Source organism: Perna viridis, chromosome 15, assembly GCF_037379345.1.
Source record: "Perna viridis isolate PV_CMFRI_1.1 ecotype Kerala chromosome 15, ASM3737934v1, whole genome shotgun sequence".
Taxonomy (NCBI): domain Eukaryota; kingdom Metazoa; phylum Mollusca; class Bivalvia; order Mytilida; family Mytilidae; genus Perna; species Perna viridis.
Window position 1 is genome coordinate 12,488,972 of NC_142459.1, and position 18,234 is coordinate 12,507,205.

Below are 18,234 nucleotides of genomic sequence, written 5' to 3' on the forward strand. Positions count from 1 at the left end.
ATGATAAAATGAACATGAAATGAAAGAAAAAGGATGGAACACAAGGATAATAGGGTCGACAAATTTTGATTGCCACTGGAAAAAGGGGGGATGGGTAAGGTCGGGCAATTTAGCTTCATGCGGCGGAGCGCAAAGGTTCCTTCTCCTATCGAATACCACAGCAGGGTTCTTTAACGTGCGAGGAACGTGGCATCTTTCGCAACACGGTGCACCAGTATGGTTTGCGGTCAGGTTTTACGTATTAAAGCCTGACAACCCCAGCATGTAAAATGCCAAGGGTACCCAATTCCACCACCTGGGGCACACATCCCAGTTGCTCTGTGGGCAGAGCGCCTGGCCCCCGGCTAGGTTTCTGAACACTATTTAGTCGCCTTTTACGACAAGCTTAGCGCTGCTGCAGGCCTATTCTTTTGACACCCGAACCTGCACAGGGCATTGATGATAAAATGAACGAGGGATGGGACACAAGGACAATGGGGTCGACAAATTTTGATTGCCATTGGAAATAGGGAGAGGTGGGTATGGTCGGGCAATTTTGCCTTCTGTGGCGGAGCCCTATGGTTCCTACTCCGGGAGAATATCACAGGAGGGTTCTTTAACGTGGAGGAACGTGGCATCTTTCCCAACACGGTGCACCACTATGGTTTGCGATCAGTTTTTCCCTATTATAGCCTGACAACCCCAGCATGTAACACACCTGGGGTATCCCATTCCACCAGCATGGGCACACGTCCCAGTTGCTGTGTGGGCAGAGCGCCCTAGCCCCCGGCTAAGGTTCTGAGCACTATTTAGTCGCCTTTTACGATAAGCTTAGCGCTTCTGCAGGCCTATTCTTTTAGCACCCGGATCTGCACGGGGCGCTTATAAAAGGCAGGGGTTCTCGGTTTGGAAATCAGTATCAGCATACGACGGTAAACGAATACGTTTAGCCATATCTAAATGAAGCCCAACGAAACAATGTCATCGGTTAGAAGCATTGGAATCACAGACAGATGTACCCACACCCTTTTATGTGTCCCAAAGGTACAAGTTTCGAAAACATCGATCATCCTGCGACCCTGCAAGGTCAGGGTCGACCACGGGTGGCAACTGCAGCTCAGGATCGCTAGATCAGAGTACGGTATTTGCGTGATCGCTTCATCATAGCATCTTCTACTGCTTCATCAATTTCTGGAATAAGTAGAATATCAGATCAAACAGTCCGAAACCGTCTACAAGATGCTGGGAAAAAAACTAGACGTCCTGTTCGAGCTGTCATTTTGAACCAACGGTATTGCAAAAAAAGACTCCAATGGGCTCAGGCACATGTAGTATGGCCACATCAGCGCATGAGATCAGTCTTAGTTAAGCGATGAATCCAGATTCCTGTTACAACGTGCAGGTGGAAGAGCAAGAGTTACAGGAGACGAATAAAAGTTTTGCTGCTATCTGTGCCCAGGAACTCGACTGATTCGGTGACGGAAGCGTAATGATGTGGGTAACCATATCCCATACTGGAAAGACCAACTTGGTACACATTAATGACAATCTGACAGCTCAACAGCATTGTGACAAAATTGTGATGTCAAATACCTTTCCAATTATGCAGAATTATGGCAGAACCTTCCTACTTGACAAAGTCAAACTGCATGCAGCTCGGATAACTGCGAAAAAAAAAACAACCTTCCATGGCCATCCAAATGTGCAATGACCTGTGAAGAACTGAACATTTTAATGCTCCCAGATTTTAGTGGAGTCCGAGTTGCTCATTTGCTTTTGTTACTTTGTATGTATGATTTACTTTATGTTCTTTGTTGTGTATGTCTATTTTCCTTGTCTGGTCGTTGTCCCAGGATTGCATTATTTTGATTACTGATATAAGCTTGATTACCCTTTCAATAGATCAGAGATGGATTGATTGATTAAATGCTGGGGTTTAACGCCCGAGCAGCAATATTTCAGCTATATTCAGGCGATGAACATTAAATGGATGATAAAATTAACATGAATGATGATGAAATGAAACAAAAGGATGGGACACAAGGACAATAGGGTCGACAAATTTTGGTTGCCACTAGAAAAAGGGTAGGTGTTACGTAGAGTCAGGCAATTTATCCTCCTGTGGTGGCGCGCAAAGGTTCCTACTCCTACCGAATACCACAGCAGGGTTCTTTAACGTGCGAGGAACGTGGCATCTTTCCCAACACGGTGCACCATTATGGTTTGCGGTCAGGTTTTCCGTATTATAGCCTATTTTCCCAGAATAGGAACCATAGAGCTCCGCCACAGGAGGCTAAATTGCCCGACCCTACCCACTTCTCCCTATTTCCAGTTGCAATCAAAATTCGTCGACCCCATTATCCTTGTGTCCAATCCCATTTTTCATTTAATCATCATTTCATGTTCATTTTATCATCCACTTCATGTTCATCGCCTGAATATAGCTGAACTATTGCTGCTCAGGCGTTAAACCCCAACAATCAATCAATCATGTTCATTTTGTCATCCATTTCATGTTCATCCAGGGTTTTTTTAATGTTCACCTTTATGGTCATATTTTCCGTATTCACTCCAGCACGTAGCATGACAGTAGTACGCCATTCAACCACCTCAAACACAAACCTAGTTGCTTCGTAGTCAGAGTGTCTAACCTTGACCGGATTTCTAAGCGCTATTTAGTCACCTTTTACAATAAGCTTATCGCTCCTCATGTTTTATTCTTTTGACACATGGACCTTAACAGGGCAATACCGGTAGACAATAAAGAACGAGTGTCTTAATATAGATACTGAATAGCAAATTTATAATTGACACAATTCGACAGAATCGAAGAATGAAAAATTTAGCACGTAAAGGCAAGAAATTCATATTCCTGGGCTGAGAACTAGTCTTAGATAACAGCAACCGTACAATAAAAACACCCCCCAAAAACTACTTAAAATCTAACGAAAAGAATCACTTAACTCTGAAGTTTGAACAAGATTACTAACAAACACCAGACGCGTTGTTTCAACCAATTAATAAATAAGTAGAATGTTTTTATTTAAATCCTTGACCTGCACTAAAAGATTGTTTCTATTGAGCTAATAATGAATCTGAACAATATGGAAGTCTAAATATCTTTATATTATGCATTAGAAATCGTCCGTGACTGGACAGGAGTAATTACCCAAAACCTACAAAATAGGAATAAAATAGTTATGTTTCGACCCTAGTCTTTTTTTTTGTATTTGATTTTAGTCTATATGTATATAATCAGTTACATCAAGTGCTAATGTTCGCAATCTAGATTTACTTAAGAGGAAGAATCACTCATTTAACGAGTTATCTTTTTATAGCCTAGTTGGTTGAGTGGTCTAGAGTGTTGGACATATAGCAGGCGGTGTTGCCATAGAGGTCAGATAATAGGGGTTAGAATCCCGCTGAGGGCGCGACCAAATTAGCATCGATTCTAGACGAATTTTCGCAGGTTTAAAAAAGGCTAAAACATCAATTTCGTGGTATTTTTCTTCCCGAAAATAGCAAATATTGATACACCGCGGAAATACTTTTACATCATAGATCTGCATGGTGGTTGTCTTTTACAAATCATCCTATGGTAAAATTTTTGCGTTATCTATTTTTCGACAAAATGTGACATACTAGGAACAGGAGGGGTAATGATTGCTGTTTCTGACACTTCCCCATTAATGTTCCTGACATTACACTTCCAGTATCCATAGTGATCCTTTGTTATAACCATAGTAACCATCTGGTGTTCATTTGAGTATGTAACATGAGGGTATGTTGTAGTATGATAAACCTAGATTAATAACATTCTAATATAACAAGGTGTAAAACAAAGAAATGTCATTTGACGACTCACTGTAGAATAATTAAATAAATTATTGCGCAACGTATGTATAAAGAAGTGAAAGAAATCTACTTTAATTGTTAGTATTTCATAACATCATTAATTTGACTATAATTATGGAAAGCGGGTGGTTGTATACCGTGCTAGAGTGTAATTATAAGTCTATGCAAATACATTTCGTATTCGTACTTCGTAAAATCTTGCAAAGGAATGCTTTGATTCTTAAACGTGCAGTTTCATACATCAATACATGAGCACTTATACACTTGCTATATATCATTCTAACTAGATTTCAATTATTTTATATACATCGAATTCGGGTATAAAAACTAACAATGGTATTCGAATCTTCTGAATATATAAAAAAAATTAAAAATCAAATTGACACCCCGCTTTGGAGAGCATATTTGTTTACATTGCTTATGTTAGAAACACCAAATTAGTGTTCTTTTTTGTTTTTGTTTCTGTTTTTTTTCTCCATCGCCTTTAACCTTTAATAGCACTCTAGGTAAGAATTATGCAACATGTGAATCATGGTTTGAAAGCTTGCATATTTTAATTTTTGATACTTTGTGTAAAATGTTATAGTAAACAGAAATTAACATGTAGTTTTTTTTATATAACCCTTGTTCTTAAGAGATAAACATGATGATAGAATGTACCTTAGAATTAAAATTAATTAAGATAGTTATTTTAATGACACTAAAATACAATAGAAACTTGGTTTTCAGTGTGGATTATCTCCTTCAAAAACAGACGGATTGGAATGAATAATACATTTCATCATACACAACATAATAACAAAAATAAAATTGTGTATCCTTCTTTGGGGGTGTATCAGAATTTGCAAGATTCTTGTATTAAAATACATACATTCTCGTGAGACCATTGTACTGTAAACGGAAGATTACTAATATGAGCAACTTCACAATGTAAATGGACAGTACTTCCCAATGGTGCAGTCTGATTCTGAGGATATGATAGTAAAAGCGGTAGTGCTGAAACTGTGAAGGAGTTTGATTATAAAATATCAACAGAAAATTCTAACATTATATTAAAAAAAAACTGTAAATTAAAAAGCTACAGTACTTCAAGCAGAACAGTAGATGATCTTTTATAAGGTACAGGTACTTGTTCCTTTTTCAGAGTACACACCGATATTTTGTTTGGTTTGTTCTGTATTGTTTAAGGTTTTTTCTGATGAACGATTTAATCTTTTTCGAAATTTTATAAACTACCTAAAAATGCTTCAAAGAAAAAGAACTCTGAATAAATAGGGCAAGTATACACACACATTTCAAGCTTGACACAAGACTGAACTTTAATTGCCATAAATGTTTGATCCAGGATTAAATATGATCAATATCCAATACGTGACCTTTTTGCCCCAAACTCCTTAACAGTTCAAATCAACTCCAGTCTTTTTTTTTAAAAACATCTTTTGATGCACTGTCAACGAGCTCTGTTTACACTTTATCAAATAATTGTCAATATATAATAAAAATGCTATTTTTTTGTCCCATCAACCTGATCAAGGACGATAACGTCTGCAAAGTGCAACAAATGCCCAACATCTGATTTGATTAAAAGGTCTGTTATTGTTTCAGAGTCAGAGACAAAAAGTGATTTTTTTCTGTTGGTGTTTGAAATGAAAGCATGATTCATTCCAGTCTAATACTTATAAAGACAGCTGCTTCCGTACATTCACATTTGTTCATTACTCCTTCATTTAAGGAGGTAGACCTAGGGTAAGGGATAGAATTCTTGAAACCAATGGTGTTTGTATCATATTCAATTTCACCAAAGCCTACCAAGCTTTTATTTCAAATAGAAGGAAATTAGTCCAAGTTACTTTGATGCTTACACAAGATTGATGTAAAATGCTGACTACGAACGTTCCAATGATTTGTAAGATTTGTGTCATTTACCCAAGGTCTACTTCCTTATTTACTAACCTGCTTCTTTACAAAGTTTGTTGTTACATCGACTTTCATTGCAACATTTGGTACAAAATGAAGAACTATTTGAAGTTAATGGAAAAATATCACATGCCTGAAACAAACACGTTTGTAAACATCGTAAATGCATTTTACATTCCTATATGATCAAAGATATATTTTAATAACGACCACCTCAAAAAAGCTGGTAGGGCAATCAAGTATTTTTGTGCAGCAATGACTTTGTTGTCCTAATCTTTTCACTTTATATTCGGAAAAAATGAAAGAAAATCATCAATTTTGTGAAATAGACGATGGTATATCAAAAGTATGGTATTGCGATAAAAGGATTTACAGCTTACTCGAGTCTGCAGTAACTGTATATGACAAACAAGCTTTTAATGTTACGTCTACTAAACAGCATTCATGATTATTGCGGTACGATCTGACTTATAACTACATGTAAACAAATTTAAGAAAGAAAGCAAGAAATTAAACCAATGATAAAATGCAAATGTGCAGTAACAAATAAAAGCACAGCACTAGACGCCACTAAAGCGTACCACTGTTGTGCTCTTATCCGTCTACGTCATAAACGTTAGTGCACCGGCGTATGCGTTTTACTCTATCAATTTGTATTTCCTTGACACTAAATGTTATTGTTGTTTTTCACCTAAAAGGTTCAGTTTTGTTTGTTTGTTGGGCTTTAACGCCCGAGCAGCAATATTTCAGCTATATACAGATGATGAACATGAAATGGATGATAAAATGAACATGAAATGATGATGAAATGAAAATGGGATGGGACACACGGAGAATGGGGTCGACAAATTTTGATTGCAACTGGAAATTGTTTGTTTGTTTGGGTTTAACGTCCGAGCAGCAATATTTCAGCTATATTCAGAGGATGAACATGAAATTGATGATAAAATGAACATGAAATGATGATGAAATGAAAAAGGGATGGGACACAAGGACAATGGGGTCGCCACTGGAAATAGGGAGAGGTGGGTAGGATCGGGCAATTTAGCCTCCTGTGGCGGAGCGCTATGGTTCCTACTCCGGGAGAATACCACAGTAGGGTTCTTTAACGTGCGAGGAACGAGGCATCTTTCCCAACACGGTGCACCACTATGGTTTGCAGTCAGGTTTTCCGTATTATAGCCTAGCAGAGCGCCCTAGCCCCCGGGTAAGGTTCTGAGCACTATTTAGTCGCCTTTTACGACAAGCTTAGCGCTACTGCAGGCCTATTCTTTTTACACCCGGAACTGCACGGGGCCACTGGAAATAGGGAGAGGTAGGTAGGGTCGGGCAATTTAGCCTCCTGTGGCGGAGTCCTATGGTTCCTACTCCGGGAGAAAACCACATTAGGTTTCTTCAACGTGCCAGGAACGTGGCAACTTTCCCAACACGGTGCACTACTATGGTTTGCGGTCAGGTTTTCCGTATTATAGCCTGACAACCCCAACATGTAACACGCCAGGGGTACCCCATTCCACCACCTGGGGTACACATCCCAGTTGCTCTGTGGGCAGAGCGCCCTAGTCCCCGGCTAGGTTTCTGAGCACTATTTAATCGCCTTTTACGACAAGCTTAGCGCTGCTGCAGGCCTATTCTTTTTACACCCGGACCTGCACGGGGCCATTGGAAATAGGGAGAGGTAGGTAGGGTCGGGCAATTTAGCCTCCTGTGGCGGAGCCCTATGGTTCCTACTCCGGGAGAATACCACACTAGGTTTCTTCAACGTGCCAGGAACGTGGCAACTTTCCCAACACGGTGCACCACTATGGTTTGCGGTCAGGTTTTCCGTATTATAGCCTGACAACCCCAACATGTAACACGCCAGGGGTACCCCATTCCACCACCTGGGGTACACATCCCAGTTGCTCTGTGGGCAGAGCGCCCTAGTCCCCGGCTAGGTTTCTGAGCACTATTTAATCGCCTTTTACGACAAGCTTAGCGCTGCTGCAGGCCTATTCTTTTTACACCCGGACCTGCACGGGGCCATTGGAAATAGGGAGAGGTAGGTAGGGTCGGGCAATTTAGCCTCCTGTGGCGGAGTCCTATGGTTCCTACTCCGGGAGAATACCACACTAGGTTTCTTCAACGTGCCAGGAACGTGGCAACTTTCCCAACACGGTGCACCACTATGGTTTGCGGTCAGGTTTTCCGTATTATAGCCTGACAACCCCAACATGTAACACGCCAGGGGTACCCCATTCCACCACCTGGGGTACACATCCCAGTTGCTCTGTGGGCAGAGCGCCTTAGCCAGGTTTCTGAGCACTATTTAATCGCCTTTTATGACAAGCTTAGCGCTGCTGCAGGCCTATTCTTTTAACACCTGAACCTGCACGGGGCTAAAATGTTCAGAGACCTACCACTTTACGTGTACATCCAAGCTCGTACCACAGTGAGAAATCTGATGGATGTTGTTTTTCTATCGTGCTGCATTCCTTAGCAGATAGAAATATATTTTGCATAAATACAAACTGCAATTAATCTGATTTTACAAATAGTCCTGTATTTTCCAAACCGCATTTCAAATCATAGGGCCATGAAACATGACATTCACATATTGAATGAAATTCATTAATTGCCACGATAAGTCTATCTATGCGTTTTTAACACCTGGTCGCAATCGCTAAAATTCCATGCATGAGATAGAAGAGAAAATCAGTTTGAAGTATTTTCTTTAAGCGTTACTCGTGTGCGCTAAAAACAGTAATTACAATTGGCTCTTCTTTTGGCCTAATAGGATCAAGTCTATCTCGATTTTCAAGTGTTGCAAAATAATGGAATCAGTTATTACATAGATAGCAGTGATTTACCGAATGTTCTTAATATAAAAAATCGATAATTCACACTGTGAAATAAATTCGGTAATTTCTCACTCGCACTTTCACCCGCTAAATCTTCTAAACACGAATATCAATCCGCCTTTCAAAAATATTTAATTCATATTGAAAACAGCAATGTATAATGAAGGAAATCTATATAATAAATAGAATAATCAATTGGTTATCTACTTTTTGCAATTAAAAATCATATTATTATCGAATGTAACAACTTGATTATAAATCCATATACAATTCAGGCACTTCTTCTGGAATTTTAAGGCTATATTTCAAATAATTCGCATGATTCAACTAACCACACTATTCCCAATCTTCGGCAGTCCAACTAAATTATTCTGCTGAATTAAAACGAAAGATATGATCCATTTCGCATGGAATTTAAACTAGGTACCCCACAAAAAATAATAGACCCACGGTAGTAAAAAAGTAAAAAAAAAAGGTAGAGCAGTTTGGTTACACGTACATGATCCAATCCACAAGTCTCGGTTGTTGTACAATCGTCCGGGTGCTTTACAATATCACATTTAAAGCACTCTAAATACCGCGGACTCACAGCTGAAAAAATGAACAATATAAATTTTACTAAATAACCACTGATATCCGTTGTACACTAGGATTGGATTTTTGCTGATAGTGTAGTTTACTTTATAAATAAATAGAACGCCTTCCAGTCAAAATAACTTGGTCTCTATTACACGCCTGTGGTTGGTGTATAATTCTGGGAGGTACGTCCGTCTATCACTAGTATCTTACTTTAATGGTAGACGAAGGGACAAGGTGGTTCCAAGAGACCATCTTCTCAATTGCTGGAGATTGATGTGTGCATAATTCATTATTTTTAGCGGATTTTGACAATGGACAAAAATGCCCTTTATGATTTTCAGATTACAGAAATAATGAGTTTTGTTCTATCGTTGAATTAATAATTTTCTGAGTATCATTCGTTCAGTTTATTTGTTTTTCGCAAATTTCCAAAAATTTAAAGTCATGAATTAAAACTTGCCTTGATTTTTGCAAAGATTTCTATTACACATATGCTCATTACAACACTTGAAACAGTCTGGAGAAGAACGTTTAATATTCTCAATTTTTCTCCCAGTTAGAGCTGCTCCTAACTGCTGACAAACCTAAACAAAGTGTGGAAGAACACATGAATCAATATGGTGTCTACTGGAATATTTGATTTTATTAACAATGTTGACTTACCATGACTACATTACGAGAAATAATTTTGTTCTTATAGAAGGTCAAGTGGTCCAATTCTTAAGTTACTGTAAATATATTATGTTTCGCAAATTCTGTTAGTGAACATATTTGCGGGTATCAATTTTCGTGGATTTAAAAAATGATATGCGTTATTTCGTATTAAAAATCGGGTGTACTATTTTATGCTGTTTTCTGTCCACCGCGAAAATTTACAGTACCTCTTATGTTAAATCAAGCAAACATTTGAAGTAAATCTTCGCCTTTCACTGAATCGTAAACTGCCCTACAGTATATGTATATCATCCCAGCATTACAAAGATTAAAAACAATATATAATTTTTTAATTAATTTGGTATTTGACGTTACAGTACCAGATTATCCTATGTTACCATAAATTAAGACTTATTCTAATATGACGTGCTTCAGAGTTCTATAAACACAGCCATGGTAAAAAAAGATATACATATGACCAACATTTCGTGCAACTCATAGGCTGCGTAAATTCAAAAATATGAATAAGCAAGTTCTATTAGAATCGAAATAAATCACGGAAACTCCAATTTATTACGCGCTTGTCATTCAGGTTATTTACCCCGTCGCCATTGCTCGGGTAAAACATTGCGACATAAATGGCCAGCCCGATGTGAAAATATGATTCGAGTTTCTGTATTTTTTCTTAATCACAATTCAATTTGAATTAAGGGTAGATCAAACCTAATAATACTAGTAAATACGTTACTCAAAAATTTTAATATAAAAACATTGGTCACCGAATTTGATTTTGATATAATTTAGCCATATTAAGGAGGTAAGGGAAACAACTCTTAAAAATCACTGGAACGTTTGTATTAAGCATTTTACATCAATCTTATATAAGCATCTAATTAACTTAGAATCATTTTATTCTGCTTCAAATGAAAACTTGAGAGGCTTAGGTGAAATTGTGTATGATGCAAACATATTACTGATTTCATGAGTTATGTCCCTTACCCTAGGTCTACCTCCTTAAAGTAGAATTTACTACATTTTATATAGATTCTGTAGGAAATTTTCAATCTTTCGCAAAGTTCTAAAGACTGGTGGAAAACAATCACCAAGTATCTACCCTTGAACGAAGCCTTCGGAAAATAATGTATGTATAAATATAAATGGATTATGTTTCATCCTTTCAATCATTATTACTAAATACTCTCTCGAAGGGAGCATAAAAGCTTTTATTATCAACTGGGTCCAGCATACTTAAGGGCAGAAAAAGCATTAAAATCTATTTTGTGCATGTAAACTCGGGAGCTTAAGACAGTGTAATGGTAGCTTCATGAAAGTATACTCGGCAAATGCGATTGAAGACCACACCAGTCTAGGAAATATAACCTTGCTTCGATGATTAAATACAAATCGAATCTAAGCTTTTTCTATGATAAGGTTGGTCAAAACATGGCACCCAAATGTTTACGATTGGTTGATGGCGTTTAAAGCCCGAACAGCAATATTTCAGCCACATTCAGACGATTAACATGTTTGTTTGTTGGGGTTTAACGTCCGAGCAGCAATATTTCAGCTATATTCAGACAATGAACATGAAATGGATGATAAAATTAACATGAAATGAAAAAAAAAAAAGGATAGGTCACAAGGATATTAGGGTCGACAAATTTTGATTGCCACTGGAAAAAGGGGGGATGGGTAAGGTCGGGCAATTTAGCCTCCAGTGGCGGAGCGCAAAGGTTCCTACTCCTATCGAATACCACAGCAGGGTTTTTTAACGTGCGAGGAACGTGGCATCTTTCCCAACACGGTGCACCACTATGGTTTGCGGTCAGGTTTTCCGTATTATAGCCTGACAACCCCAGCATGTAACATGCCAGGGGTACCCCATTCCACCACCTGGGGCACACATCCCAGTTACTCTGTGGGCAGAGCGCCTGACCCCCGGCTAGGTTTCTGAGCACTATTTAGTCGCCTTTTACGACAAGCTTAGCGCTGCTGCAGGCCTATTCTTTTAAACACCCGGACCTGCACGGGGAGACGATTAACATGAAATGGATGATAAAATGAACATGAAATGATGATGATGAAATAAAAAAAGAGTTGGGACACAAGGATAGTAGGGTTGACAAATTTGGATTGCCACAAGAAAACAGAAGAGGGATAGGTAGGGTCGGGCAATTTAGCCTCCTGTGGCGGAGTGCAAAGGTTCCTTCTCCTATCGAATACCACAGCAGGGTTTTTTTAACGTGCGAGGAACGTGGCATTTTTCCCAACACGATGCACCACTATGGTTTGCGGTCAGGTTTTTCGTATTATAGCCTGACAACCCCAGCGTGTAACATGCCAGGGGTACCCCATTCCACCACCTGGGGCACACATCCCAGTTGCGCTGTGGGCAGAGCGCCTAGCCCACGGCTAGGTTTCTGAGCACTATTTTCTCGCCTTTTACGACAAACTTAGCGCTGCTGCAGACCTATTCTTTTCACACCCGGACCTGCACGGGACCTAATGTTTACGAAAATGACTTAATCATTACCGGACAACTCGACCAAAAGACATTTCGGACCATGACAAGCAACAGTTCCTGACACTTCGGCTCATACATGTTTCAGGCCAAAACTATAGGAAAATGCATAAGGACAATAAAAAATTGTATATCATGACATCTTTAACCAATTTGGAAGTTATTAATAACAGGATTGACAACAATTATGAAAAGACTTTGGTTATTGAATTCATATATTCCATTGGGAGCGTTTAAGGTTTCACCTTCCTCATATTAGAAAACATATATGTCAGTTAGATTTTGAAAAATGAAAGAAAAAAATGCTCGGTGCACTAGGTCTCCCTTATAAACAATAATGTAAATTTGTAATATTATTATATGTAAAGAGATTCTAGAATATGCTTACAAATTTCGCCATACAACCAGATTCGTAAACGTCATAACCTGTTCTTTTCGTTGTTCGTCTTGTGTAGCATTCCTACATGAAACAAAATGAACTTGTTACGAATGCTATGTTGTTGTTAGTGACACTAGTACACGTAAGGAATTTAAAAAAATGTCGTTGAGGTGTACATACACAGAAAGCACGAATAAGTAAAATTGTGCGTTGCTTGATTTGACTATTGTTTTTGTAAGTTATACATGACTGATCGAGCCCCTTGCAGGTCCGGGTGTGAAAAGAATAGGCCTGCAGCAGCGATAAGCTTGTCGTATAAGGCGAGAAAATAGTGCTCAGAAACCTAGCCGGGGGGCTAGGCGCTCTGCCCACAGAGCAACTGGGATGTGTGGCCCAGGTGGTGGAATGGGGTACCCCTGGCGTGTTACATGCTGGGGTTGTCAGGCTATAATACGGAAAACCTGACCGCAAACCATAGTGCTCCACCGTGTTGGGAAAGATGCCACGTTCCTCGCACGTTAAAGAACACTGCTGTGGTATTCGATAGGAGTAGGAACCTTTGCGCTCCGCCACAGCAGGCCAAATTGCCCTACCTTACCCATCCCCCCTTTTCCCAGTGGTAATCAAAATTTGTCGACCCTATTATCCTTGTGACCCATCCCCATTCCACCACCTGGGGCACACATCCCAGTTGCTCTGTGGGTAGAGCGCCTAGCCCCCGGCTAGGGTTCTGAGCATTATTTAGTCGTCTTTTACGACAAGCTTAGCGCTGCTGCAGGCTTATTCTTTTAACACCCGGACCTGCACGGGGCGGGAAATCCTGACCGCAAACCATAGTGGTGCACCGTGTTGGGAAAGATGTCACGTTCCTCGCACGTTAGAAAAACCCTACTATGCTATTCTCGCAGGTTTTCCGTATTATAGCCTGACAACCTCAGCATGTAACACGCCAGGGGTACCCCATTCCACCACCTGGGGCACACATCCCAGTTGCTCTGTGGGCAGAGCGGCCTAACCCCCGGCTAGGGTTCTGAGCACTATTTAGTCGCCTTTTACGACAAGCATAGCGCTGCTGCGGGTCTATTCTTTTAACACCCGGACCTGCACGGGGCACGGAATAAGTAATTATTTCACAAAATAAATTATTTTACATGACGAATTTCATGTAAATTTTACGTGAAAAAGTAAAAAAAGTGCATTGCTTGATTTGACTAACCTAATTATTTCACACCACTTTTAGACGAAGTTCACCTAAATTTGTCTAATGAAAATTGTAACCGAGTTCATGTGAAATTCGGGCGAATCACGCTTTTATACGAAATCCATATAAACTTTTCAATGAAATTCATGTAGAGTGATTTCACATGAAAATCACGTCAATTTCTTTTGAAGTTCGCGTGAATTTTACGCGAACATAAGCCTTCGTAGTTTACATGCACTGTCCACTGATATCTACTGACAACAATGTAACTCACCTCATTTTCAGCACAACGTATCACGTGATTGCATTCCGCAATATTGGTAAAATTATTACACTGATAACAAGAAGTGAGACCAGCACCTTAAAAATGAAATGTAGATACAAATCAAGGAAAATATCGCTACAAAAATAATACATAATATATTTCAAGTCAATATGCTTTTACTAAGACAAAAGGTTTGCAAAGTAGTACATGTAATATTTCAGTTAACAAAATTTGTCTCATGATTGGTCGATTAGTGGGGTTTAACGCCCGAGATAACATGAACATGATTGCTTGATCATTGAGGTTTAACGCCAGAGCAGAAATATTCCTTTGACACCCGGACTTGCACGGGCCACATTCGTGTCAAAAACTATATCATATGACTCTCGTAAGTCCGTAATCTAATGATTGATTGTTGAGGTTTAACGCTGGAGTAGCAATATTTCAGTTATATTCAGCGGATGAACATGGAATGGATGATAATGAAATGGAAAATGGGATGGGACACAAGGATAATAGGATTGACAAATTTTGATTGCCACAGAATACAGGAGGGATGGGAAGGGTCGGACAATTTAGCCTCCTGTGGCGGAACGCAAAGGTTCCTACTCGTATATCACAGCAGGGTTCAACAATGTTCGAGGAACGTGGCTTCTATCCAAAAACGGTGCATCACTATGGTTTTCGTATTATAGCCTGACAACCCCAGCATGTAACACAACAGGGGTACTCAATTCCACCACCTTAGGCACACATCGCCTGAGCACTATTTAGTCGCCCTTTACGGTAAGCTTAGAGCTGCTGCAGGCCTATTCTTTTCACACCCGGATCTGCACGAGGCAATAGGGTCGAGAAGTGTGCCACAAGAAATATGGAGGGATGGGTAAGTCGGGTAATTTAGTCTCCTGTGGCGGAACGCAAAGGTTCCTACTCCTATCGAATACCACAGTAGGCATTTTAACGTGTGAACAACGTAGCCTTTTTTCCTAACACCGTGAACCACTATGGTTTGCGGATAGGTTTTCCGTATTATAGCCTGGCCACCCCATCATATCAAACGCCTGGGGTACCCCATTCCACCACCTGGGACACACATCACAGTTTAGATGTGCGTAGAGAAAATTACAAATACTGCATTAAGATGCTCAGGAATATTTACTGATTATTGGGGTTTATTACCCGAGCAGCAATATTTAAGTTTATTCTGACGATGAACATGAAATGACGTTGAAATAAATAAATGTGAAGGGACACAAGAACAATGAGGTCGACAAATTTTGATTGCCACTGGAAATATGTTTGTTTGTTTGTTGGGGTTTAACGTCCGAGCAGCAATATTTCAGCTATATTCAGACAATGAACATGAAATGGATGATAAAATGAACATGAAATGAAAAAAAAAAGAATAGGTCACAAGGATAATAGGGTCGACAAATTTTGATTGGCACTGGAAAAAGGGGGGATGGGTAAGGTAGGGCAATTTAGCTTCCTGTGGCGGAGCGCAAAGGTTCCTACTCCTATCGAATACCACAGCAGGGTTCTTTAACGTGCGAGGAACGTGGCATCTTTCCCAACACGGTGCACCACTATAGCCTGACAATCCCAGCATATAACACGCCAGGGGTACCCCATTCCAACTCCTCGGGCACACATCTTAGTTGCTCTGTGGGCAGAGCGCCTAGCCCACGGCTAGGTTTTTGAGCACTATTTAGTCGCCTTATACGACAAGCTTAGCGCTGCTGCAGGCCTATTCTTTTAACACCCCGACCTGCACGGGGCGCCACTGGAAATATGGATAGGTGGGTAAGGTCGGGCAATTGTGGTGCAGCCCAATGGTTCCTACTCCGTAAAAATACCAAAAAAGGATTCTTTAACGTGCGAGGAACGTGACACCTTTCCCAACACGTTGCTCTACTATGGTTTGCGGTCAAGTTTTCCGTATAATGGCCTTACAATTCCATCATGTAACATGCCACAGTTGCTTTGTGGCAGAACGCCCTATCACCGGCAAGGGTTCTGAGTACTATTTATTCGCCTTTTACGACAAGGTTAGCGCTGCTGCAAGTCTATTCTTTTGACACCCGGACCTGCATGGGGCGTGACATTAAATGGGTAAAAAAAAATTGAATACAAAATTATTCATGTGCAACCCACTGCCTAATTTTTAATAGACTTTCTCTTAAATCATAAATGTGGATATCAACTAATATTATATACCTGGTGATAGAGGAGTGACAATTCAAAGCATGTTGACCAAGCATATTCCATATTGGACGTTATATATAAAATGCGTGTATGATTTCATTTATCCAAAGTTTTAAGTTTATTAAAGGTATTTCATTTAACCTACCTGAATGGAATTCGACAGTTCGTGAGCAAATGCGTAGGAATACCGCCACGAATAATGTGCTTAAACCCTTCATAACAAGTTATGGATGTTTGATCACAGCAACCTACAATTAGAAATGCCCAGTCATGTTTTGGAAAGAAAAACTGTTGTTTGCTTTTTAATATTTCAGTAAATTTCCGAAGGCTTATTTTCTATTTATGAAAGCAACATTGTTTACAGAGTAATCAGGGGAACCAAGGTTATAGCGGTAATCAAAAGAATGTAATCCAGGGACAAAGACCAGACATGGAAAACAGACAATCACAACAGACATAAAGTAACTAAAATCATACATACAAAGCAACAAAATCAAATTAGTAACACGGACTGCACTAAAAACTGGAAGCATGGACCAGGTGCACCGGTAGAGTTCAAAGTCTTTACAACACACTTTTGGTTATCATATAACCGCTAGATTTATGTTATTCTATTAATATAGTATCTCAAACTACACAAAATTATTACACAGCATTCAATATGAACACAATTGTTCAGTCCAATCACTCAAAGTAGGATTACTCCAGAAACATCGTTGTATCCGGGAGATACTGATGATGCCCCGGCAGATAAAATATTTGTCTAATACATTTTAAGCTACACCATGAGTAAGTCACTTTTGACTAAGATGCTAATAAGATTTTCGACCGATTCTCAATAAAAATATACATGAGCGTGAAGAAAAACACGTGACGATAATAATTGTATAAGGCTTAAGCGTACAAAGTAACAATTATTTTACCTTGCTGAGCTTGATAAACTATTACGATTGATTGATTGCGGGTGTTGAACGCCCAAGCAGCAATATTCAGCTATATCAAGTCAATGAACTAATTCTAATTGGTCCAAGCGTTCTTGGTTTATTGTGCGATAACTAGCAAATACTATTCTATTTTAAGAATAAATAAAAATACAAAAATGAAAGGACCTTTTCACCATCGATATATATATTTTCCCAATAGTTCAATTTCTACAGGTACAGACGTTTATTTATTACTGCAGATCTTATTTTTCTTGAAATCCATAGTAAAATTTCTGGCCAATAAAAATAACCTTGGTTGTTCTGTTTAGATTAACAGGTCGTACAAAGCATTGCCGTGTTGACAAGTGTGGAAATTATGTGACTGATAAGGAGAGATCCAAATAAAACGAAAATAGAACATATTTTCAACCTGCATTTCAGAAAACATTTTTGTCTTTACAGACGCTCTGATCTCTGTTTCGTTGGGTTGAATACTTCATCTTCAAATTGGACACAACCTAGCATAACAAAAGATATACACTAAATGAGTGTCAGTCAAACCTGCTTTTAAAGTCTTAGTTGTTAACTCCTGTTCTTCGTGTATTGTATTCACTTATCTTTCTCCAAGAACGTGATTTTCTTCTCCTACGAAGATAATCGGTGCAAGTTTGTAACTACGGTGACTAGTAGGCTATTTTGACTTCGTTGGAACCGGTGATTGATACATGTTTATGAAGATTAATCCGTTTCACATGCAGGAAACAGTGAATAAACCATTCTATAGGCCAAATTGTCTCTTACAGGTCCGAGTGTCAAAGGAAAAGGCCTGCAGTAGCGCTAAATTTGTCATAAAAGGCGACAAAATATAGCTCAGAAACCTAGCAGGGGGCTAGGCTCTCTGCTCACAGACCAACTG

The 18,234-nt window shown here is 39.3% G+C and overlaps 1 protein-coding gene across 6 annotated transcripts; it reads right to left on the reverse strand.

Annotated features, from left to right (window-relative positions):
* Positions 1 to 3,086: 3,086 nt before the first annotated feature.
* On the reverse strand, positions 3,087 to 17,988 carry LOC148596967 (uncharacterized). 6 transcript variants are annotated; one of them, XM_088564222.1, is made up of 11 exons: positions 17,880 to 17,988; positions 16,541 to 16,643; positions 14,200 to 14,285; positions 12,734 to 12,805; positions 9,631 to 9,754; positions 9,091 to 9,182; positions 8,151 to 8,225; positions 5,788 to 5,884; positions 4,706 to 4,836; positions 3,622 to 3,781; positions 3,087 to 3,155 (listed from the first exon to the last, which is right to left on the reverse strand). In XM_088564222.1, the coding sequence occupies exons 2-11, from the start codon at positions 16,611 to 16,613 to the stop codon at positions 3,145 to 3,147; spliced, it is 921 nt and encodes a 306-aa protein (XP_088420348.1). In that variant the 5' UTR covers positions 16,614 to 16,643; positions 17,880 to 17,988; the 3' UTR covers positions 3,087 to 3,144. The 6 variants fall into 6 exon arrangements, with proteins under 6 accessions (XP_088420348.1, XP_088420349.1, XP_088420350.1 ...); XM_088564223.1 differs by having other exon boundaries at positions 17,884 to 17,941; XM_088564224.1 differs by lacking the exon at positions 17,880 to 17,988 and adding an exon at positions 17,630 to 17,649.
* Positions 17,989 to 18,234: the final 246 nt, after the last annotated feature.